The following is a 24,509-nucleotide window of genomic DNA, read 5'->3' on the forward strand; positions in this document are numbered from 1 at the left end:
AACCCTAAAACTAACCCTAACTCTAGAATCCGAACTCTAAAATTGTTACACACATAGATACGCACAGCGTAATTTATTATATAAACAATATATGCGTATAAATTACGATTAAACCGGATGAAATAGGTCACAGGGAATAACATTTTTATGACCGCCCAGCAGTAACTCTATTCAGCTGAATAGACGTCAGTGATTGGTTGAAATTACAGAAATACGACAACTTTAACATGGAATAACTTGCGATGTAGGTTTTTTTGTTAAGAAGACTAAGAGTAAAAGATGTTTTATATGACACATTCTACCAGTGTCCCAAATTTCAAAGTGTTTCATTAAGAAAATACTGGTGCCCCCGTTTCTATTTTATTTGTAATCTTTATCATCTTAACCAAAGGGCAGGAAAACAGACAAACTTTGAGTTTTAGCATAATATTGATATATCGCCAGTAGTTCATACAGCCGAAAAAGCATTAGAGCAATAATATATATTTTTTAGAAAGTTAAATGTTATGGTCGGTCATAGAGTAACTATAACATTTAATTTCCCCTCTCTCTCTCTCTTTGTGTGCGCGCGCACGTATGTAAAGAGAATGCAAATGGTGTTTAAAATTTATGATAGCTGCTTCGGCAGAATTTTATTGATGTATTCATAAATTTCATATCATATAACCTGCTTTCTTCAGGGAAAATTTTCAATAGGCAAGTTGTCAAACAGGTAAAATTGCATATACGTAACATGACGAGCGAATGCAATGTAAATTTCAAATGAAGGTTGAAGTTGATTAATAATGCTGGTTTGAGCCAGGCTGCGTGTGCAGACAAAGGAAGGACGAGGAAACCAGGATTAAGTGCGACGATTTATTCAACACGGTAAAGCTGTAGAGATACACCTTGAAGGAACGGTCAGAATATATACACAATGGTTTAACATGCAGTCAATAAATAATGCTGGATTGAGCCAAGCTGCGGGTACAGATAAAGGAAGAACGATGAAACCAGGATTTAGTGTGACGATTTATTCAACACGGTAAAGCTGTAGAGGAACGGTCAGAATATATACATAATTGTTTAACATGCAGTCAATAAATAATGCTGGTTTGAGCCAGGCTGCGTGTACAGATAAAGGAAGAACAAAGAAACTAGGATTAAGTGCGATGATTTATTCAACCCGTTAAAAAGCGTAACACGGTAAAGCTGTAGAGATACATCTTGGAGGAGCGGTCAGAATATACACATAATGGTTTAACATGCAGTCGGTACATAATAATGATGTATGCTGGAAAGAACAAGGAAAACAAATACGAGACATAACTTCTGTTGGAAGGACAGAAACTACGTACGTGTCGAAGGATAACTGTGAAAATAAACGAGTTCACTGCCGAAGATTGGGACTCAGCCACACAACTTACCTCACTGAAGAAAATAGCGAGAAAACTCCCTCCCACTATGTAGCTGATGGTGACGCGCTTGGCGGGTCTGTCACGTGATGGGATGGACAGCCCGAATAAAGCTAGATGAACTTAACCGTCACATGATGAGCCAAAATGTGGGTAGTTAAATGTAAAGAGCCAAACTGTAAACATGCTTGCTAAAGTACCTAACCATTTTTGCGTAATTACCTGTTGATGTGCGTAGGTTTTATGGAGCTCTAACAATTAATGTGCATGTGTCTGTGTGTACATCGTCTTCGTCGGCTGTTCGTCGTTAATTCGACGTTGACTAGTCTTCTTCAGAAATCATCTCTGACAGGATTGCATGTGAACTACAAGTCCTGCTCTTGTTCTGCAACAGCGATGACATCTGCTGTAAGTGAAGCTACTTGACACGACAGAGAAGAAGCAACACTCATGTGCTCTTTTGTCTTCTCTCTGTTGTTTCTCCTCATTGGCTGGGATCACGAGCTTTAGTGATAGGCGTCATCCATCGTGTGTAGGGCCATCTCCTCCAAGATATCTGAGGAGATGCCGGAGTTCTTCATATGTCTCTTCAGCATAAACCCTGTAACGCAATCTCTGGCTATCACAGCTCCGCCTGTCCTGACGCAGTCCAGCGTTGAAATCTTCCTTTGGGTGCCTGCCGCCCTCCATCCTGCGAATGTGCCACGCAGCTATGAAGAGGTAATGAGGGCCTCCACACTGACTGCGCCTACACAGCGCAGGACATCTACATCAGAAATGCGATCCTGCCATCTTTTATACAAGATGGAAGGCAGATGTCGAAGTCGGACTCGCGGCAGGGCCTTGATGTACCTGAGGTAGAGGGCCATGCAAGGGTGCATTGCCGCACAGTACACCTTTATCTTCATGTTGCAGACTATGTCATAGCAGCTCCACAGACGCTTCTTCAACGAATCAAAAGCCTTTGTGGCAGACTGTATTTGCCTCTGAACTTCGAGGTCAGAAGAGTTGGTACTACTTACAGCACCGCCGAGATAGGTAAAGGCCTCAGTGTACTTTAGAGGGCTCTCCGTGTACTCTCACTGGCTCAGGCTTTCTCGATCTTTATGACATCTTGGTGGGTGAGGAGACTGGTAGAGCAGCTGAGTTTTTGAAATGTTGATCTCGAGATCAAATATCTCCTATTCTATTCTTAGTCATGTTAAAAGTCAACATCTTGGTTTAATATTAGTTTAAAATTTTGACACTAGGCCAGCAATTTCGGGGGAGAGGGCAAGTCATTTACATCGTGACCAGCACTCAGCTGGTGCTTATTTTATCGATCTCGAAAAGATGAAAGGCAAAGTGGACCTCGACGACATTTGAATTCAGAACGTAAAGTTGGAAGAAATAACACTAAGCATTTTGGCCAGCGTAGTGACGATTCTTATTTCTTTATTGCCAGCAAGGGGCTAAACATAGAGGGGACAAACAAGGACAGACAAAGGGATTAAGTCGATTACAACGACCCCAGTACTCAACTGGTACTTAATTTATCGACCCCGAAAGGATGAAAGGCAAAGTCGACCTCGGCGAAATTTGAACTCAGAACGTTACGGCAGACGAAATACCGTTTAGTATTTCGCCCGGCGTGCTAACGATTCTACCAACTCGTAGTAACGATTCAGCCAGACCTTGGGTCAGTATTGAAATCATTTCTCCATGCTTCTCATTTAACGCTCTAAATGTAAGCAAACCTCCTCACTGGCAAGAATAAAGTTTGCAAGAAGGACTTCAGTTTGAACAATTTTCATGATGCTTCATATTTAGTTGCTTTTATTAAATTCACATGCCTTATTGTATACTCCACGTGCTCCAATCATTATCATCATCGTTTACTGTCCGACGGTATCTAAAATTAAATACATTTTCACACCTATATATAATCTAGATATCACTTAGTAGAATCAATTTTGCACAAACAAGCAATCGTCTGGTTGACCGTCGTTAACTTTACAGCTCGTGAAATAATTACTTTCGTACGTTTATTACTTAGTCATATGATACACACTATTACTCAAACAAGCTGTCACGAATTCCCTAAATTCGACACTCACACACATTACCATACAAACCTATTACGCACAAAGACTTCCTTATACAAACCAACGCAACCTTAATGTCGGGCAACGCATTGAATCTAACAAATTATGCATTTGTCTAACAAACAAACCTAACCCTTTACAAGTTTACTTAAAATGTCCGTCATTGCAAGAAAAAAAAAAAAATGCACGATCTCGGGGACATAACTCTGTAAAGAAAGATGTGTGTTATGGCTCTTCGACTGCTTTCGTTTCTTCATATTTTTCTCATACTTTCTGACCATTTATCGTTCTAAATAAAGTTGTCTTTGTTCATGCTTAGACAATTTTGCTTTGTTTGCCTCAAGAGTTTAAGCAAACGAAATTGTACCTTATTAGAGTTTAGATGTAAGTGTAGTATGAAACTTACCTGTAATTTTAATGGCTTTATTTGTTCTATATGTTTAAACGTTCATCATGTAATATACAACACACACACACACATTTGTTTCCATATACGTACACACACACACACACATACGCATACAAACCAATTTTTCTGAGCATCAACCAAATACACCTTGTTCATTTTTATCTCATTTCATGTTGTTTTTTGTTTTTTTTTACCTATGTATATATATATATATATATATATATATATATATATATTATATATATACAAAGTATGGGAGTTTAGTTCACAGGTGATCTAAACAATTAGATACGCTAGGTAAGTGCTGTAGATTTCCGAAATTTTAATGCTGACTACAGCAAAGGCAAGCAAGACGAACTAGTTACAGAATTCATCTGTACTTGGCGGTAGTGTGTAACCCGGTACAGTATTTGGTTCTAGTGGGGTGGCAGATGTTTGCAATTATTTTTGTGTGTTTTTACGTTTATTCAGGCAGAGCTGGAGAAATATTGTTTTTAGGATGTTATTAGACTTGTAATCTAATGTACTGTGTATATGTCTGAGTATTTCAGAGTGATTTTTCATATAGTGACAAGGACTCTAACAGCAGCTGAAGGCATATGCGACAACAAACTATGCTTTCGCCTATCTTGGTACTCTTTCGTTACTTCACATTGACATTTACTTAACTTTAGAAGTGTTATAATTTTACCCAACTTCTAAAATCTGGGTTATTGACAATTTTAGTATAAGTAATTTCAAAGATCGGTAACAGCAGTAATTCCTTCAAGCTCTAGATGTAACTTGTTCGTAATTTTGTTTGACCAGCGGTCATTTGAGTTTAGATTAATTTTGCCGTTTGATTGTCTGAAATAAAGAAGTCAAAGTTGTGGTCTGATGGGAAGTCCACCACACAAAGTCCATCACAAGGTCCACGCCTTTTCACAGTGTGCAGCGGAGCGCAAGCTACTGGCAGGCCTCTCATGCTAAACAGGTCAAAGGATTGGGGCCAAACTATTATGGACCACCTCTTGCCAGAGGTAAAAATAGGTTTGCGTAGGGCCAAGAGCCGTACCGAGGGAAAATAAGTTACAGAGACATTAAAGTTCTTTCAAAACAAACAAGACCTGGGAGAGGAAGGCCCTCCCATTTATTTGACGCGATTCAGTAAAATGAGAAAGGCAGAGCTGAAAAATCAGGGACCCAGCTAAAGAAATGTAGAAAAGACAGTCCAGAGTAAAGAATACGGGAGAAAAGTCATGTTCCACAGGAGCGAAAGGCTTGAGGAGATAGGAAGTGCACTTTCTTTGCGTTTCCTTTGAGGCGGGGGTGGCGGAAGCTTTTCTGGCTGATTTTCAAGAAAGGTTTGGTAGCGGGCATTGCTTCATGTCAAATTGCGGATGTATTATTTAATGTTGTTGTTGGAATGTAAATAAGAGGAGTGACGGTTTTTATTGTCTTTCCAAGTAGGAAGACGGTCGTCTATCACATAGAACCGTCTTAAAGCAATGGTGTGGAAACTCTAATATTGTTGAGGATGGTTGAGAGTTGGTGTCGATGAGTACATATCATTTGCGTGTCATGGCCGCGTGTTCGCTCCTCGTTATAGTATTATTTCGTGTCATGTTGAAGGTAGCTTCTTCGGAGAACATGTTACCTGCTACAATATGCTTCTGAGTACATATCGACAGAGGGTTCCAGTTGATCCAATCAACGGAACAGCCTGCTCGTGAAATTAACGTGCAAGTGGCTGAGCACTCCACAGACACGTGTACCCTTAACATAGTTCTCGGGGGAGATTCAGCGTGACAAGGCTGGCCCTTTGAACTACAGGTACAACAGAAACAGGAAGAAAGAGTGAGAGAAAGTTGTGGTGAAAGAGTACAGCAGGGTTCGTCACCAACCCCTGCCGGAGCCTCGTGGAGCTTTAGGTGTTTTCGCTCAATAAACACTCACAATGCCCGGCCTGGGAATCGAAACCGTGATCCTATGACCGCGAGTCCGCTGCCCTAACCACTGGGCCATTGTGCCTCCACCAAGCAACCCATAATGTCATTGAAATTGCCATGCTGCTTTTTTAAAATCCAACAAGTATCTTTGCTATATCAAAAAAAAAAAAAAAAATTGTTGGGAGTTTTCCTAGCCTGAATAATTATCTGCATGTGTTGCTACAGGGTCATGTTTGGATATGACCTGGCGGATTATGCGACTTCAGCAAGTCTCGGTTTCCTTCCGTAAACCGAGTCAGTGACGTCGAATTAAATTGGTTCTTCCTTTTGTCTCTCCTAATTTTATTTCGATGACATTGAATCACGTGACGACTGACGCAGGTTTAAATTCGGAGATTGCTTCGTCAACGTTTATTCAGTCTGAGATTGTTCGATATTCAAACAACTTATCGCAAAGTTTGAGAGCCTGCATTTTGGGTGAGTTCTCGGCATTGTTTTTACTGTCCTGTAGAATAAAGCTCTTTTCTTTTTTGTTCTTTGTGTGGAAAACATATCAGTTTGTCTTTAATATCATGTTTTATGACCATTTGTATAACTTTCGTTGTACATTTAGCTGTTAGTTTGTTTTAATTATTTTTGTTGCAGGAATTTGCAGTGATATTATGTAAAAAAATTTTAAGTGTCATTACTTATCTTGCGATACTTTTGACATTATTGAAGAATCTCGAACGAATACACATACACTTGCTCGAGAACAAAATCTACTGAGGGGGTGCAAACGTAGGTTTTTTTTTTTTTTTTGCAAACCAGGCTTTGTTTTTTCCTTCGAGAAGAAACCCAACTTCACGCTACTTTTTACAGATCACTTTTTACGCCTTGTTTTCCAAACATAAATTAGAGAGGGGCGGGAAAAATAAGCCTGTAAGAACATGCTCGGCACTTCAAACAATCTCTAAACCATTTTGAAATAGAATTAGTATTTTATTGCATCATTTTCTAGAAATGTGAAATTCTTTCGTTAATCTTTTTTGTTTTGTTTAGAAAAGCTTAAATTGCAATTGTAAACGAAATACATTTATATCCCATTTCAGTCGAAAACCTGTTTTTAACATTTTTATACAAATTCTAAGATGTCCTAAAAATCATTTTTGTAAAATTGAAAAATGATGCTACTTGACAGAAGAAACCAGAGGCACACTTTCGTCTCTGACTCTGCAAAACTGAGCAAAACGATTGGAATATAACAAAGATTGCAGAGGTAAAACATCTCTCGCAACAACGTTCCTGGATATCTTATTTTAACAGGTTGAAACTTGACCATTAACAAATTGGATTTCTTCTACGTAGTCCACCGGAATTCCTGTCTTTGCATGCATAGGGTGACACACTCTTAATGAATTCTTAACGAGAGTTTGACTCGTCCGCTAGAGTAAATTTGGTTTAGTTGGTTTGCCAATTGAGGTTAGAGCTGCGTGCCGAGTGGAAGCCAATGGTGTAAGAGCTGCTCTGAAGAGTAAATTTTTTAGAGTCAACTACAAAAGGTATCGGCCTTCCTTGGTCCCTCCCTCACCCGATTACGAAAGTTAAGCAACGTCGAACCTAGTACTTGGATGGCCGCTCGCTTTAAAAACTTAGATGCCACAGGGCCGTCTAATGAGCTTCACTTTTCAACCATGTGGTCCCGGGTTCGGTCCAACTCTGAGACGTCTTGAACAAATATCGGTTTCTTTATATGTCGGGTCACCCTATATATTGTAAAATAGGGTGGGCGAAACTGTAATACCCAGGTAGTTTGATTGTACTCGCAATTCAACAATTAGATTTCTAACACACTGAGTCATTCTGATTCTGTCTGAGAATTCTGTTAGGGATACAAATATCAGTGGAATATTCAGCCACTTAGGGTAATTCATTTGATCTAATAACTGAATCCTCATCGTCAAATGACGGAGATTCACCTCGACTTGTTATACAGAAGCTCGTTTTGCAGCCATGTAGTTTCGTGTTCAGTCCCTTGTAGTGCTATTTGGTATCTCTGTAGTAGTGCTCATGTCTCCTACAATAGTTTCGGATTGACCAATGACTTGTAAGTGAACTTAGCGAACGAAAATTGGAACCCCGTTGTATGTACACGTATATCTTTATATGCATGTGTATGTAGTTGCCTTCCCTACACCGCTTGGCAATCGTTGCTGATTTGTTTACGTTCGGGCTTGGCAAAACAAAACGATAGAATTACTAGACTAAAAAAAAAAAAAACTACTTGGGTCAATTTGTCCGACTAAAACCCCTCTAGGTAGTGTCCCAGCATGGTAGCAGTTTGACTGAAACTGTGTGTGTGTGTGTGTGTGTGTGGTCGGTCTAATTCGCTCGCGCGCAAAAATGCATATGCGTGTGTAAATGCTACCATCTCACCCACCACTTTCAGACATACTTATGTTTTTGTTTGTTCTGTAACACCGGCATTGACATTTGTTCGTCATGTGTTTTCTTCTACAAGTTCCCCTTGCCTTATACATACATACATACATACATACATACATCTTTGCGAAATAGCTGCTGCTTCTGTAGAAACTCAACTTCTATAGTCTTTCTCTCCCATCTCTCTTGTCCATTAGCATTTTATCTTTTGACAGGACCACAAGTTGTTTAGGATAGTTCTTTTCTACTTCGGAGCGCTACTAAAAGCGCCTTTGCATTTAACAACGTAAGTTGATAGAATTTTCTCTTTCGATGGATCTGTCGTAAACGTTCTTTTCTTCGTACTTGCGATCATTTTCTTTTTGATTAATTTTGCTTTTTTAAATTTTTGCTAAAATTTTAGATTTTCACGCTAAATCAAAAATAGATTCGTTGCTACATAGACTTGCGTCAGCCTCCGACTTCCATAAAAAAAAAATCAAAAAAGATCAATGATATTCACACCTTCTGAAGATATCCATCTCTGTACGTGCAAGCATATACGGACATACATTACATAAAATGGGTGTGTATGTGCATGCACACATTATTTGTGAGTGAATAATTCAAATAAGTTTTAAATACACTGAAAATTTAAAGTGAACATAATTTTCCATAAGATTTCAATAGTCGTTAGTTTATTTATGTGGAAAAACATTTTTATTCATTTGGAATGTGTAAAACTAATTGTTTTTTTTCCTACATACTTTTCGTTTACGCACGCACGCACGCACGCACGCACACACGCTCACGCACGCACACGCACACTTCAACTTGGTATGCCAAAAGCTAGAACAAATAAGATGTTTTGATATTTAAGCAATTTTTCCATTTCACCTCTTTGGCAACTGGCATTCGGCGAAATAAGAAAAAAAGGAAACTTGTCCCGTGCCATGGATCGTATTTTCTCAGGTAGTGCAGAGTACGTCGTCCTGGAATATATAGCATGTGTATATGTGTGTGTGCCGCCAGGGCGGCCCTTCCGTTTGCCACCCCCTGACCCCACAAAAAAAACATTGCCTACAGAAGACCCAAAAGTGCCGTCCTCATCTCCACCCTAGCTACGCTAGTGTGTGTGTCAATGCCTCACTATGGCTGCAGGCTTTGGCTGAAACAAGTAAAGTTTTATATATACAAACACGTATACGTGCGTACACACATATATGGAAGAGGGCGCATAACCTAGTGGTGAGGGTGTTGCGATCGCGAGATTGTAGTTTCAGTTCCTGGACCGGATGGTGCGTTGTGTTCTTGTGCAAAACACATCTCACATGTCCCCCTCAAGAAAAGAAGAGCACCCTTCTAAATAATGTTATCATACCTTTTTCTCTGAGAATTGTATTTCCTCCTGACGTTGTACCTTCTCTTCAAAAAATTCCTAGGACCACACCTGACCACATTTGCAGAAAACTGTAATTAGCAATCGCCTCTTGAATGCTGATATAGGTCAATGGCTAAAAAGTGGTCATCTAAGGGAGATGACATGGGTTTTAAAACCAACTTTTTCTTGTTTTAACTGCTTTTTTACATTTTCATTTATATTCTTTATTTGCAGCAGAAGCAATATTAGTTCAAAATAGCATCCTGTATATTTTCCTTAAAATGGGAATGCTATAGAAAGTCAGAAAATTGTGATATTCATCTTGAGAAAGCATCTCATATGAAGGCATAGTACTAAAAAGCATGGCAATATATCAGCTGCAGATGAAGTGTCCAGCAGTGGTGGGGGAATTGCTAAATCAAGATTTATGCGTCTTTGAGCATCATCAGTGACAAGTATCCACTAGACAAATTTAGCCTCTACTAATATAGAAAAACAATGATTGACAAATCATGTCCGAGAGGTTTTCTTAATATGAATGCCACAGTTGAGGCAGCAAACTGGCGGAATCGCTAGCATGCCAGGCAAATATTCTTAGTGACATTTTGTCAGTCTTTACGTTCTGAGTTCAAATTCCACTGAAGTCGAATTTGCCTTTCATCCCTTTCGGGGTCAATAAAGTAAGTACCAGTCAAACACTGAAGTTGATGTAATTGACTAGCCCCTAATCCCTGAAATTGCTAATCTTTTGCCAAAATTTGAAACCAATATGAATACCTCAGTTTTCCGGCTTTCTACTGTATATCACATTAAGATATAGAGAGCACTATTCTGACTTCAAATTACTTCTGCCACTATTTACCCAGCTTGCCAGCTATTTGCAACACCAGTCATTTGTTAATCACTGCTTTTCTATATAAGTAGAGGCTGAATTGTTATCTAAGCATGCAACTGTTAATGTATACTTGATGATGCTCAGACACAGAAATTTAGATTTACCTACTCCACCGCAGCTGATATAATTACATGCTTTTTGATATATGTCTTTGAGATGCTTTCTGACTTTCTGCAATATATCCATGTTAAGATTTACAGAATATTTTATATATGTTTGCATAGAAATGTTGGTATGTGAAACAAGAGCATCTCTCAGAGTTAAGAAATTATCAATTCTTCTATTTGTTTCTACTCTAGGCACAAGGCCCAAAATTTTTTGGGAGGGGGCCAGTCGATTAGATCGACCCCAGAATGCGATTGGTAATTAATTTATCAATGATAAAAGGCAAAGTTGACCTCGGTAGAATTTGAACTCAGAACGTAAAGACAGATGAAATACTGCTAAACAGTTCGTCAAGTGTGCTAACGTTTCTGCTAGCTAGCGACCTTATCAATTCTTGTATTGTAATAATTTGTTTTTCATTTCCTTCCATTAAAATTCCTTTTGTTCCATTCTCTTTCAGTAACCAATTCAGAAACAGACTAATAATGGCCAATGCAAAGGTAAAGCTTGATCTTTTATTTTAAAATGACTTTTATTCTTACAACTATTTTTTGTATCTGTTAAATTTAAGAGATTTTAAGTTCCAGAAAATTGCATGCTATTTTTAAAGTATTTCTATGTTTTAAAGAAATTTCTATAATATTATGTAACAAACCTTTTAATTATAATTAGACTCAAAATTGTGCTTAATCAGATGCATGTTGACTGTTTTTACTTTTTCACCAATACTTGTAAACGTACATTGATGCTAGTATATTTAGTTGCGAGCTCCCTATTCCTATTCAAATCTTTCTCCCCAAGGAATCTCGCCTGACTTTTCTGAAGTAGTAAATTGTCCCCTAACATCCTGAAAATGGAAGGGTAGATTCCATTATGTAGTAATAGATATGTAACACTGAAGAAACTCTGAAAGGTTCATGGCTTCATTATATCTTTAATAAACACAAACATGTCTGTGCGGTAAGAAGTTTGTCACCCAGTCACATGGTTTCAGGTTCAGTCCTACTGCATGGCACCTTGTGCAAGTGCCTTCTATAGATCTAGATCAACCAAAGCCTTGTGAATGGATTTGATTGGAAACTGCAGTAAAGCCTATCATTCATTCATGTGTGCATATATGTTTGATCCCCTTGTCTTGATGTCACATGAATGTTGTAAATGAATGACCTTCATGGCTGCAGTCTATTGACAGAGACAACAAAGATATGAATCAACCAGAAGCATAGGAGTGAAGTGGTCAGTCTATATATCAAGAAAATAGTATAAAATTCCTTCAAAGGGCACTTTGATACCAGGGTATATATAGTGTGTAGCAATATATGATCCAAGGCAGTACATTTATAGTTCATCTAAGCAAGATATCTAATTACTGAATGTGCAACAATTTAACAAGTAGTGGATGCTATAACTTTGTGGTTTAAGCAATTGAGAAGCCTGGACCTCAGCTATGCAATATTTACTAAAGCTACCTTCAGTGAGACATTTGGATATTTCACTAAATATTCACCTCTGTAGCAGATGTTGAACTGAAGAATTATGAGCTATATGAGTACCTCACTGGTGCTGGTGCCACAAAAAAACAAAAAAAAATCTGAGTACACTCTGTACAGTGGATGGCATTAGGAAAGGTATATATCCATAGATACCATGCCAAATCAAAGGAGAATGGTGCAGTTCTCAACCCCTTTGGATCCTGTTAAATTGTCCAACCCATGCTAGTATCAAAGATGGACATTAAAAGAGGGTGAACCCTTGTGGTATGATAGTACAATATTTGAAAACTATCTTTTAAGGTATAAATTTAAATGCTAAAGGGTATATTGAAATATAGTTTCCTGCTTATTAGATGATTATTTCCTATTCTATAAAATCTCTCATATTTTTGCTTTGTTTTAAAAGGGCAAAGGTCAATGCATTTAGCTGTGAGACAGATATATTTTATTTCGTTGAAGTGTACTTTTGTGTGAACTGGCCATTGATAATTGATGTATTTATTACCACGTTCATGTTGTAACCAATCATTACCCTTGCGATACCCTTATTTGATGGCTCTACCTTGTAGAAAGAGCAGTCAAATATCCTTCAATTACTCTCATTTTGAAAAAAAAAAAAAAAAAAAAAAGGGGGACATTGAGTAATATAGTTGGTGGAGAAAGAACAGTTTTATGGGTTGAAGAGTATTGATGACTGTTCTGTTGAAACGGGGCTGACTTAGAATTAAACCACCACTACCAAAGCTGTCTCTCGTAAGATTGAAACTCAAGGAATTTACTTTCACACACTTCATTCTTGTGTTATTTAATTTCAGAAATGTAGAGAGAATGTACTTGCTAAAGGTCACTGTAATTTGGAACTCTTTTTGATGTTGCTGTCATTTCCTTAATTTGGCAGATGGAGCTGGGTGAAGATGGTATACATATTACTAGTTTAAAAGAATAGAGGTTGCTACAGAATATACTGTTGAGTGAAAGGATTTCTAGGGGCTAGAGAAGTGGTTCTTGTGCTATTTTTTTCACTTGCAACACACATGAAAGCAAATGAAAATGTTATTTACATTATTTACATTTTGTCGGATTTTATCCTCATCTTGTTTGTTGTTGACACAAGGTTTTACCCTCCAGCCTTCGTCAGGTTGTAAGGCGATGAGCTGGCAGAAACGTTAGCACGCCGGGTGAAATGCTTAGTGGTATTTCGTCTCTTTATATTCCGAGTTCAAATTCTGCCAGATACTGGCATTGATTTCAGTAGGCAAAAAGATGGAGTAATATAGATGAAATTTCTCATTGGTTCTGTTGTTTGAGGCAGCCCAGGTAGAATGCATATATTGCAATGCGACCTCCAGCTTTCCAGTCCTGCTGTCTATCTCCAGTTTTACAACACCATCAAGTATGTGAATTGGTTCATTTCCATCTTGTGCTGGTTGACCTTGGTAGCTACTTCTTGGTCAGTGGTATTGCCCACATTCATCAACACCATCTTCATTGTTAAATGAATAGGATCTAAAGGTGATAACTTTTGCTGGGAGCTTTTTATATCGGATATGGTCAAGAAAGTAACTTTACTTTTGACTAAGTTCTCAAATTTCATCTAAATAGTGTCAAGTATTTTATTTGATATTTTAACAATCCTGTTAATCTGTCATTATTTCTGCATATAAATAATGGTGCAGGAACAGTTTAGTTAAACTCGTGTTGTAACCACGTGTCATGTTCAATCCTACAGTGCAGCACTTTTGGCAAGTGGCTTCTATAGCATTCATCTGACCGTTACCTTGTGAATAAATTTGGTAAATGGAAATTCTTTTCAAGTCTAGGTACAAGGCCTGAAATTTTTGGGGTGGGGGGCAGTCAATTGGATTGATCCCCAGTATGCAACTAGTACTTAATTTATCAACCCCGAAAGGATGAAAGGCAAAGTTGACCTCAGCAGAATTTGAAGTCAGAATGTAAAGACAGATGAAATACTGCTAAGCATTTTGCCCGGTGTGCTAACATATCTGCCAGCTCGCTGCCTTAATTTGGTAAATGGAAATTGTGCAGAAGTGCATTGCGTGTGTGTGTGTGTGTGTGTTCCCTCTCTGTGACAACAGGTGTTAGTTTGTTTACATCCCTTTAGCTTACTTTGGCAAAAGAGGCCAACAGAAATAAGTACCAGACTTTAAAATATAAGTATTGTAGTTGATTTGACTGATCTTTCAAGGTGGTGCCTCAGCATGGCCACAGTCCAATGAATGACTGAAACAAGACAGACAGATGAGATATAGAATATTAATACCTCAAAAATTATAATGCAAGAAATATTCCATCAAATGTCAGGGCTTAACCACTTAGTTTGAGTTCAACAGATTTTAAGTAACCTCATTCTGCAAAAATATTCTTTCTGTTCTCAAAAACAATTTCGCCCTACTTTACTGTCTGGGGTGAAACTGAGTTTAAAGGAAAATATACAAAAACCAACATCATCTGGGAATTAGGGTCATTACACAAACATTGCTGTATTGAAGGTTGAAGATGTAAGCTGAAAATTGGGTCAGTAAGTGTCAGATTAGGGGTGACATTGGTTCGTAATCATAACTGTAGTCTAGCAGTGGAATCTGAACATTTGTATACAAGTGACAAAACTAATGTTTAAATATTATTTCTCAGGGATTTGTTACAAATTTTTTTAAAGCATTTTATTTGAAAATTTAAAACCTACTTTAATTTTAAGAAATGCACTGCTGGAGTTGAGCAGAATTGGTGACTCTCAACAATTATAATAAAAGATTGCTAACTGTTTTTCTTGAGGTTACATATATCTGGTTGACAAACTAATTTAGCACAAACCTCTCAACCTATTTGTTTGTGAGAGTGGGTAGAAAAAATATTAGTTTTCTTCATCACAGAATTATTTTTAGCTAAAACTTAAATATGCTAATACTAACCTAACTATAGTTTCATTACTTCTTTTCATTTGTTGACTTAGCTGTTTCATATTTCCCTTCCATGTCAAATTCTTCTATTTCTTTATTATTCCACATTAAATTCTATTTCTTCTTTCCATGTCAAATTCTCACATTTGTTTCTTCTAACTTTTCACTGTCTTTTAACTTCCTTCTGTGTCAACTTCTGAAGATGGAAGTTTACAAAAACAGATTGTAACCCGAGGAAAATTTTTGAATGAAATTAAACTTAGCAATGATGACTAGATGGAGATGTGCATGAAAGAAGTGCTGGGAAATGAGTAGCATCTTCATCCAGTGTTTTAATTCTGAGTTTTGTCCCCATTAATGGGGGTGGCCGGATCTACCACAATGCCATAGCAACCAAGGTAGACGGGTGCAGCCCACTTCGACCTCTGGACTGGCTGCTGCCCAGTCCCCTTTGCTATCATGAGGCTTTGTTAGCATGCTGGTGAGAATAAAAAATGTAACTGAAGTTGAAAGGAATGGTGTATAGAGCATGTGTAATAGGTGTTAAAATTTTGACGAGAGAGGAAGACGAAGAATTGCAGTAAATGATGTGAATAGTCAGTAAATTATGATGATATGCATATGCGAAGCACTTACTTCAAATCCAGATATATGCATTGGAATGACTTTTGATTGTTTAAAACAACTTGAATATATCTGATTTTGATTTGAAGACTAAGGTTTGCCTTACTGTCTATATGGCATCTCTCCCAGTTTGACTGATAAAAATTTCACGTGCATGAAGCCAGCAGCTTGCGAGTTGTGTTTCAATGGTTGTCATGAATTCAACCAAATATGTGCTTATGCTGGTTTTGAAAGACAGCTGAACAGTGTATTGAGGGGAGGGGGAAGCCAACTGTATCAACCTCATTGCCGAGCTGATATTTTTTCAGTCCCAAAAGGATGAAAGGCAAAATCAACCTTGGAGGCATTTGAACTTATGATGTGGCATTTCTTCTGGCTCATTACAAGACATTCTGTCCAACTCTGTCAGCTAGCCACCTTTTATGTAATAAGATGCTGTAAGACCTGCCCAAATGGACATAAAAATGATGCCTAATGCCAGTCTAAGATTTACAAAAGATTGCATATTTCCTGGATACAAGAAAACATTTTAGAATATAATTCAGTTGTTGACCACAGAAAAAAAGTTGGCATTAAATTATTTAATGTGGAGTGTATTGCAAAGCTTAATTAAAAATGCTCAAAATTGTTTTGGTTTATTCCATGTCGGCTTTGATCAGACATCCAAATTATGGTCATCCTGACTTTATTTCAAGTATAGCATATGTTAGGGTATTTTTTAGAGGAATTGATTTGAGATATTTGACTGCCATTTCTAGCATATTAAGCAAGTGCTTATATGCCCCATTGTTGGAATGCCAGGAGTTTTCTGTATTTGCTGCAAAAAATTGAAGTAATCACTCATTGACTTATATCATGTTCGTTTTCTTTTAAGATAATTATTTCTAATTGGATTTTAATGCTCCATGCATTGAATATATTAACTGTCAGACTGGTTCAGAGCTAAAGTCTGACACAAGTCTGATAAACTGGCTTCCTTGTGATTAATAAGTTTCAAAACAAAATAGGGGCAAGTAATTTGGTGCTAGACCTTGCTTCCTGAATATCGCAGCACTTACATGTGATTAAATTTAGCTAACCTTTGTAAATATCAGTTTTAGGTCTCTGTAGATGTTGCCCTCATGACCTTTTAAATAATTTGAATGTGGTTTAACATAAATGGTAATTTTGTTTATGTATCAGAAACAAATAATATTTGCAAAATTGACAGCTGGTTTAGTATGGAGTTTCCCATCAACAGATGACTTTGAATTAAACCTTCAACCTATACTTCTTTTAGACCAACTTGGGGGCGACCTACAGCCTGCTGGACTCTCATGCTTACTGAAAAATCACCTTGGATTTTTTGTAGTGCTGCTTACCGGATAATGAATGTCATGTGCAACCATTTATTGCAAAAAGCTTCCCATTCCTGATTTAGACTTTCATCTTTTCTGAGTTATTGCTTTTGCTTGGTCTCAGGTTATTGCTGATTGAGCAGAACTATGACAAAAGGCATTCCAACCGCGACCATCCTGTCTTTATCTGGGGAGAATCTGGATGCTGCAATATAGACTTCCTCATTCATGTTTCCTATGGTTATTGCAACCTGTAAACCAGATTGGTGCAAGAATTATTAAACAGTGGTGATGGTTCAAAAGCACAGTCTGTAGCCACGAGATATTTTGATGTTAGTAGTTTCATAGTTCTGAGTCTTCAAGGTATTCTGTATGATTTTACTCCTGATCTCAAATGAGATTCTTCCCCAAACTTGACAACTGATTCAAATTAGAGTGGATACTGTCATTTAACTTCAAAGGAGTCTTTGTAAAATTTTGGTAGAAAGGAGAATGGAATAATTCCATTTGATTCATGTTTTGGCTGAAATATTAAATTGAAAAGTTATGACTAGCACTTATCAGTCATTACACATGGCTAATATGCAGAAACCCTTTTCTTTTTTCATTAAACTTTACCCTTTGTTGCCCTTCCAAAGCATTTTCATAATGGTGACCAAAATGTCTATGCACGTTTTCAGACTTTTAGTTCTTTCTTTCTTTCTTTCAAACTTTCCTGGGTGCGTACTAAGCTATAGTTTCGATATCTTTCTGCCCTTTATTTGGAATCTCTCTCTCTTCCTCCCGACCTCTCTTTCTCCCTCCCCACCTCTCTCTCTTTCTCCCTCCCCACCTCTCTCTCTCTCTCCCTCCCCACCTCTCTCTCTCTCTCCCTCCCCACCTTTCTCTCTCTTGTTTAACATAAATTGCTTAATTTATAACAAGCTTTTAGATTTCAACATAAAAAAGACAATTGTTTATGTAATGAAAATTTTGTTAAAGCCAAAAATTGGAATATTGTGTATTCATGGTAACAGTTTCTCCATCTCAAAGCATCACCACTCTGTTTAGTTGATTACCATTCCTTATGAAATGTATAAATATTGCACCCAGGGACCCACAACCTTCCTTCATGCATTATTCTGGAAATCTATATAAATTTTGGTACACATTTGTTAGGAAATTGAGTTGATTCAGGACAAGCATGGACACTTTTACAAATGGCTGATTTCTAACATGCTCTAGAATAATACTAGTAATTTTATAATTTACAACCTAAAACATACAAAAGTGATTGATTTAAAAAAAAAAAAAACGTAACTATAATCATTGTAAAATTCACCAGATTTCAAACTTTTCATAACTGCATAAACCTAAACCACAGAAGTCCAGATATTAATGTACTAAAAATGGCCTGCAAGTATTATAAATGAAGAAATCATAGTAACCAATTATAATATAAAATTTTATGAGCACCTATTTCAGAAAGGCCCACTGTCCAGTTAGAGGGCCAGTAGCTCTTTTGTTTCGGGTTGGTTCTTATAATGAATGTTTAGTATCTTCTTCATAGGCATTGCTTCCCGGGGCATAGATACATTGAAACTCCAACATCTGGCAACTGACTTAGTAAACTCTCAGAAAATTAATCTTTGTGCCAACAGCCACCTTGGACATTTTTTTTGTGCTCCATGTGTCTAACACACAAGGACATGCCTACAAAGTTAGAAAACAGCACAGCTTCCATGACTTTCAGAAATATTTTTTTCACACTAAGAGTTCCTGAAGTATGAAACAAACTACCTGCGTCATTTGTTAGTTGCCGAGCCATTGCATCCTTTCAAACCTTCATGCTTCTTGAAATTTGCCAACACAATACCCAATATCCCCACTTCCATATGCATGCACACATGTATATCATGACTCATACACTGTTCACTTTCCTGACTTTTGTACATAATTCTACCTTCTGTACATACACCTTTGATGAGTTGTAGCACACCAGAGCACCATACACAGTAATTTCATTATTATTATCATGTAAGGCAGTAAGCTAGTTGAATTGTTTGCACACTGAATGGAATGCTTAGCAGTACTACATCCATCGCTACGTTCTGAATTCAAATTCTGTCAAGGTTGACTTTGCCTGTCATCCTTTCGGGGTTAATAAATTAAGAACCAGTTGAATACTGGGCTCAATGTAATCGACTCATCCCGTTCTCCCCAAAAAGCTGCCCTTGTGGCAAAAATTGAAACCATTATTATTATTATTATCATGTAATGTCCACTTTTCTATGCTCGCATAAATCTTAATTCAGTTTTAGACTTGTAATATGAATGTTCATAAACTGTTTTCTTTATTTCTAGTTCTTTCTTCCGGTGGAAGGGAAATATACAGGAAAATACATGGATGTTCTCTTGTTCAAATATATCCACGACAGTATTATTGGGAAAGATCTGACATTTCAAGGCCCCTATGGACCAGTGAAAAGTAAGGATACTGTTCTCTTTACTCTTTTACTTGTTTCAGTCATTTGACTACGGCCATGCTGGAGCACTGCCTTTAGTCGAGCAAATCGATCCCAGGACTTATTCTTTGTAAGCCTAGTACTTATTCTATCGGTCTCTCTTGTCGAACCGTTAAGTTATGGGGGATGTAAACACATCACCATCGGTTGTCAAGCGATGTTGGGACACACACACATACGACGGGCTTCTTTCAGTTTCCGTCTATCAAATACACTTACAAGGCTTTGGTCGGCCTGCGGCTATAGTAGAAGACACTTGCCCAAGGTGCCACACAGTGGGACTGAACCCAGAATGATGTGGTTGGTAAGCAAACTACTTACCACATAGTCACTTATAAATTTTGTTCAATTTTTTTTTAAATGCTAAATTACAGAAATTTAAACAAACCAACACTAGTTATTGAGTGGGTGGGGACAAACGCAGCACACATGGGCACACGCATTCGTGCATTCGCAGCTTCCCCACAGGTTCTTTCAACCAAATTTATTCACAAGGCATTTGTTGTCCTGGGGCAACATGTGCTAAATAGTGTGACTGAACCCAAAACCACATGATTGCAAAACAACCTGTAGTTCTTTTTTTTTACATTTAAATATCTTGCTATTTCTTGTGTGTTTCTTTGCTCTTTTTGTTTCTATATATTTTATATTTATTTAACTGGCAAAACATTTTCTTTTTCAGTTGTTTACTGTGATTTTACAGCCTCTGGTCGGTAAGTTTTGAATAAGTTTTGAACACTTTGCAATTCTTAAAGATGTAAATACTACATGGACAAGCCATTATTAACATTATTTTAATCTAGTTATTCAGAAGAACCTTTCTTATGTTCAGAAACTTGTAAACTTTCTTTCTCGCAAAATCAAAATTGAACTGATATCAAGTAATTGATTTGTGAAGGTGCATGGCCCAGTGCTTTGACATTGAGCTCACAATCATGAGGTAGTGAGTTCAATTCCTGGACTGGGCTGTTGTGTTCTTAAGCAAGACACTTTATTTAATGTTGCTCCAGTTATCTCAGCTGAAGAAATGAATTATTCTGTCACTGGTGCCAAGCTGTATTGGCCTTTGCCTTTCCATTGGACAACATTGGTGACATGGATAGGAGAGGCTGGTATGCATGGGTAACTGTTGGTCTTCAATAAACAACCCTGCCTGGACTTGTGTGTCGTAGGGGCATTTCCTAGGTACAATCCTTTGGCTTTTCATGACAAAAGCGGGGTCTTTCCTTTTTAAATTATAATTTAAACATCACCAGACACCTACATGTGTGTGTATTACTGTCTCCTTTATATCATTTGATAGTTGTAAATGAGTGTCACTATCATACATGCAGTGTACTTCATTTCCAATCTACTCTGAAAACCTGTCTGATCATGGGGAAATACCTTATTTGGAAATAGGTGAAGGTTGGAAACAGGAAAGGCATCAGGTATAGAAAACTTGCCTTTACAAATTCCTTCAGACTCAATTCAGCATGGAAAAGTGAACCTTAGAGACATTAGATATGATGATCATCATCATATATACCGTTTATAATTTCGGCATTTAGGCAAGCAATTTTGGAGGATGAATGTTAGTCAATACTATTGGGATTCTAATGAGTTCGTTCTGTTTTTCTGTTTTTCCTACTGGTCAAGCTAGCTAGTGACACAAAATAAATTCTTAATGTGTGTATCTGACTTGAATGGGTTCATTACTTGCTGATGTCATCAACCTGTTTCAGAATCCTGTTTGTGTTGTTTGGCCGTTTTTGCTACAGAACACAACAATTTGAATTTAGTGAGTTGGTACTATGATATTATGTTTAAAACTATCTATTGTAAAAATTGGTGTGTGCTCTCGCTCGTATGAGAAAAACAAAATGGAGAAATTAATATAAAAACATCAATTTATCTGAACAAATTCCATTCAGTATAACATTAAAATTTTTTATGCCCACAGCTGTTACCCTACCCATTTAATTTAATTTGAGGAATTAAATTAATTTAAATTTTCATACTAAAAATCGTAAATTGGGTATTTCTTTTTCTCAGACAAGAATATTTATATACACATATCCACCATTATGAAACTAACATCAATAGTTTCTCACTGAAGCACTGGATATAACCAGGGTACTAGGATTGTAACATTCCTTTAAGAGGATTTGATATCCTTGATGTAATTATATATAAAACCTCAGTTAATATAGACGTAGGTGTCTTTACCTATTAATGTTTGTATGCATATGCATGATAAAGGTATAATTGCTTCATTGATGTGTTCAATTTTCTTTATTTTCCTTCTCACAGGTGCCTTTCGTTCATTGAAGATTATATTCGAAAGTATGTGATGCCATTTTATGGTAACACTCACACAACAACAAGTATTAATTCTCGACAGACTTCCTGCTTCAGGGATGATGCTAGGTTAGTATCACTTCAATGTGAGGGTTTTATTATATGAACTAAGATTTCAAAGCACAACTCAATCAATAAATACACAATGAAATAATTTAGTCAATACTCCTGTGACATGTGATACCACAAAAAAAAAAAAAAAAAAATACTCGAGTATTTTACCATATTAGCTTTGATAAAACATCCATATTCCATGCTGGTTTAGAAGTTCAGTTCACTGCTAACTTGGGTTCAATCCCACTGCTTAGCACCTTGGTTAAGTGTTTTCTGCTGTAAGTCCAAGCTGACCAGTGTCTTGTAAGTTGACTTAGTTGAAACTACAAGAAACCCATTGTATGGCCTGGACCAATCTTTGGTCAAAACATGTGTACTTGTGAATATATCTAAATGCTGAAATTTCGTAGCTGTGACCACTAGGGTGAAACTGTTTATATTAACATTACCAGAAATATAAAAAACAAAAGCCACCACTGTAAAAGCTACCTCAAGTCAAAGGTGTCTTAACATTGCTCAGTAATACCTTTGTCAGCCACTTACCAGCTTTAAAGCTACTTTTGGCCACTCTTTACAATTTGCATCTCCTATCTGGAACCCCTATCTTGTCTCAAATATAGATCTGCCAGAAGCCGTCTAGAGATGTGAAACCACACTAATATCCTGTTGGTCATTTGCCATATCTTGAATATTTTTTTTATATTTGCTGGGCATTGATATACTAAACTGTTGATGTCTAGCAACTGACTTGATAGAAACCCACAAGATTATCCATAATCTTTCCAATAAACAACTTTGGTCACCTTTTTAAATTCAATATCTCTCCCACTTGCAGACATGTATATAAAATCAAAAAGGCAATGTAGCACCCATGATTATTAGAAATTTTTTTTTCTATACTCAGAGTAGTTGAAATATGAAAATTAACTATGAACATCTGCTGTTAAGTATCAGGACACTGAATCCTTCAAATTCCTGAAATTTGCCAATGCTACTCCTGATGTGCTTATGTACTCCATCTTTTTTATAACTCTTTCATGTTCAATTTCCAGGTATTTTTTGGTGTTTTATTCTGTGTTTTTCAAGCTTTCATAGCTCAATTTATATACTGCTCTCTGTCCTCTCAACTTCTCCAACTTATTGTAGTGTGTTAGAGTACTGTTTATAATACATTTTTCTCTTATATACACATCAGGATAAAAAGGTTTTTTAGTTTGAGTCCTTTGTTGTACTAGATAGTTAGCCAGTAATAAGATACCTAGCAATGATAAGAGATAAAACTGTTTAAGAGATAATATAAATGTTTTAATTTCTGAAGATGTTAATTGTCTAAAAAAAACACAAAATAATTGTAATAAGTTTTAAAATATATTAGTGATGGTAACATTTTTTGCCACTATAATCTGGCTGTTCTATACAAAACTATTACAACATTTTAATCTCAGGAAAACATCTTTTCCAGCTGGTTAACGACACACAACCTGTCTGGTATATTGTGACACAGATTGTGTGTTGTTAACCAGCTCAAAAAGATTTTTTCCTAAGGTTAAAATGTAGTAACATAATTCTGTATAGAACAGCCATGTTATAGTGACAAAAACATTACCGTCTGGTATTGTTGCTACTTGTATATATCTCTAGAGATTTTAGAGCTAGCTACTTATATTAGTGATGCTGTTTCAGATTTTATGTAAATTTGATAGTTAGTTTCTAGCTTATTTGCAAAAATGAAATTAAAACAGAAAAATTACTGCCTTTTTGACTGAAAATGCAATAAAAAAAAAAATATCCTGAATATTTATCTTCAAAATATGTCTATTTTAACAGAAATATAATCAAGGAATGTGTTAATGCTTCCAATGATGATGTTGTAATATTTACTGGAAATGGTTGCACAGGAGCTATCCATAAATTGATTGGTGGTTTGAACTTAAAGAATTCAACTTCTCTTGATAAAACTGTAAGTGACTTCTCATTACTTATCAGGTTCATAGGGAGGTAACTCATAACTATTACAGCTGTACAATTATGGCTGTTCAAGATGAATTTCTAATGGCTATTTGCTAAAATAATGTTTGATGGTAAATTTGACTTAAAATAATTGCTCTTATCCACATAGATCTTTTCTGTTTGTCTGCCAGCATCAATCTTTGTTCGAATTGATTTCATATTCACTTTTATAGGCTAGTGCCATGAAAATCATTTTCGTTATAAATCAATAAAGAGTTATTAGCAATTTCAAAATTTTGGGTAATTTTAGCCAAGTGTAAGCCATAGACACATTCATGCCTGCTTCCATAGTAACAAGTGAAACATGAGAACGCTTTTGTCTGCAAGAAAGTACGTGTTGACAAACCTATTGAAACCACTTGTTGAGGCTGTGTTCTACTGTTTTGTCCACCTGGAAATTTTACTGATCTATTCGATTATGGCAGCAAACTCAGATAACCCTATGTCTATGATGGAGACACTGAACAGAGGATGCTGTGTTGTAGCTACAAGAGGCTGTTATACTGGAAAGAAAATTATATAAGAGGAAAAAAAATTTCCTTATGAGTACAAGAAGACATGATGGGAATGTATATTGGTGATGCTCACGCCAAGAATGCATGGAGTGCTGGCAGAAATGTTAGCATGCCGGGC

The 24,509-nt window shown here is 36.9% G+C and overlaps 1 protein-coding gene across 2 annotated transcripts in view; it reads left to right on the forward strand.

Moving 5' to 3' along the window:
* The first annotated feature begins 6,190 nt into the window (after nucleotides 1–6,190).
* LOC106883078 (probable cysteine desulfurase) overlaps nucleotides 6,191–24,509 on the forward strand; it is a 40,598-nt gene continuing 22,279 nt past the window's right edge. The window contains exons 1-6 of one of the 2 annotated variants that reach the window (XM_014933959.2): nucleotides 6,191–6,292; nucleotides 11,057–11,096; nucleotides 19,312–19,435; nucleotides 20,155–20,185; nucleotides 21,765–21,881; nucleotides 23,694–23,826. In XM_014933959.2, the coding sequence (XP_014789445.1) occupies nucleotides 11,082–11,096; nucleotides 19,312–19,435; nucleotides 20,155–20,185; nucleotides 21,765–21,881; nucleotides 23,694–23,826 (420 nt within the window). In that variant the 5' untranslated portion in view covers nucleotides 6,191–6,292; nucleotides 11,057–11,081. Of the gene's footprint in view, nucleotides 6,293–8,421; nucleotides 8,523–11,056; nucleotides 11,097–19,311; nucleotides 19,436–20,154; nucleotides 20,186–21,764; nucleotides 21,882–23,693; nucleotides 23,827–24,509 lie in introns of those variants that run through there. The other variant, XM_014933958.2, reaches the window with a different exon arrangement.

This window comes from Octopus bimaculoides, chromosome 5 (genome assembly GCF_001194135.2).
Source record: "Octopus bimaculoides isolate UCB-OBI-ISO-001 chromosome 5, ASM119413v2, whole genome shotgun sequence".
Lineage (NCBI taxonomy): Eukaryota > Metazoa > Mollusca > Cephalopoda > Octopoda > Octopodidae > Octopus > Octopus bimaculoides.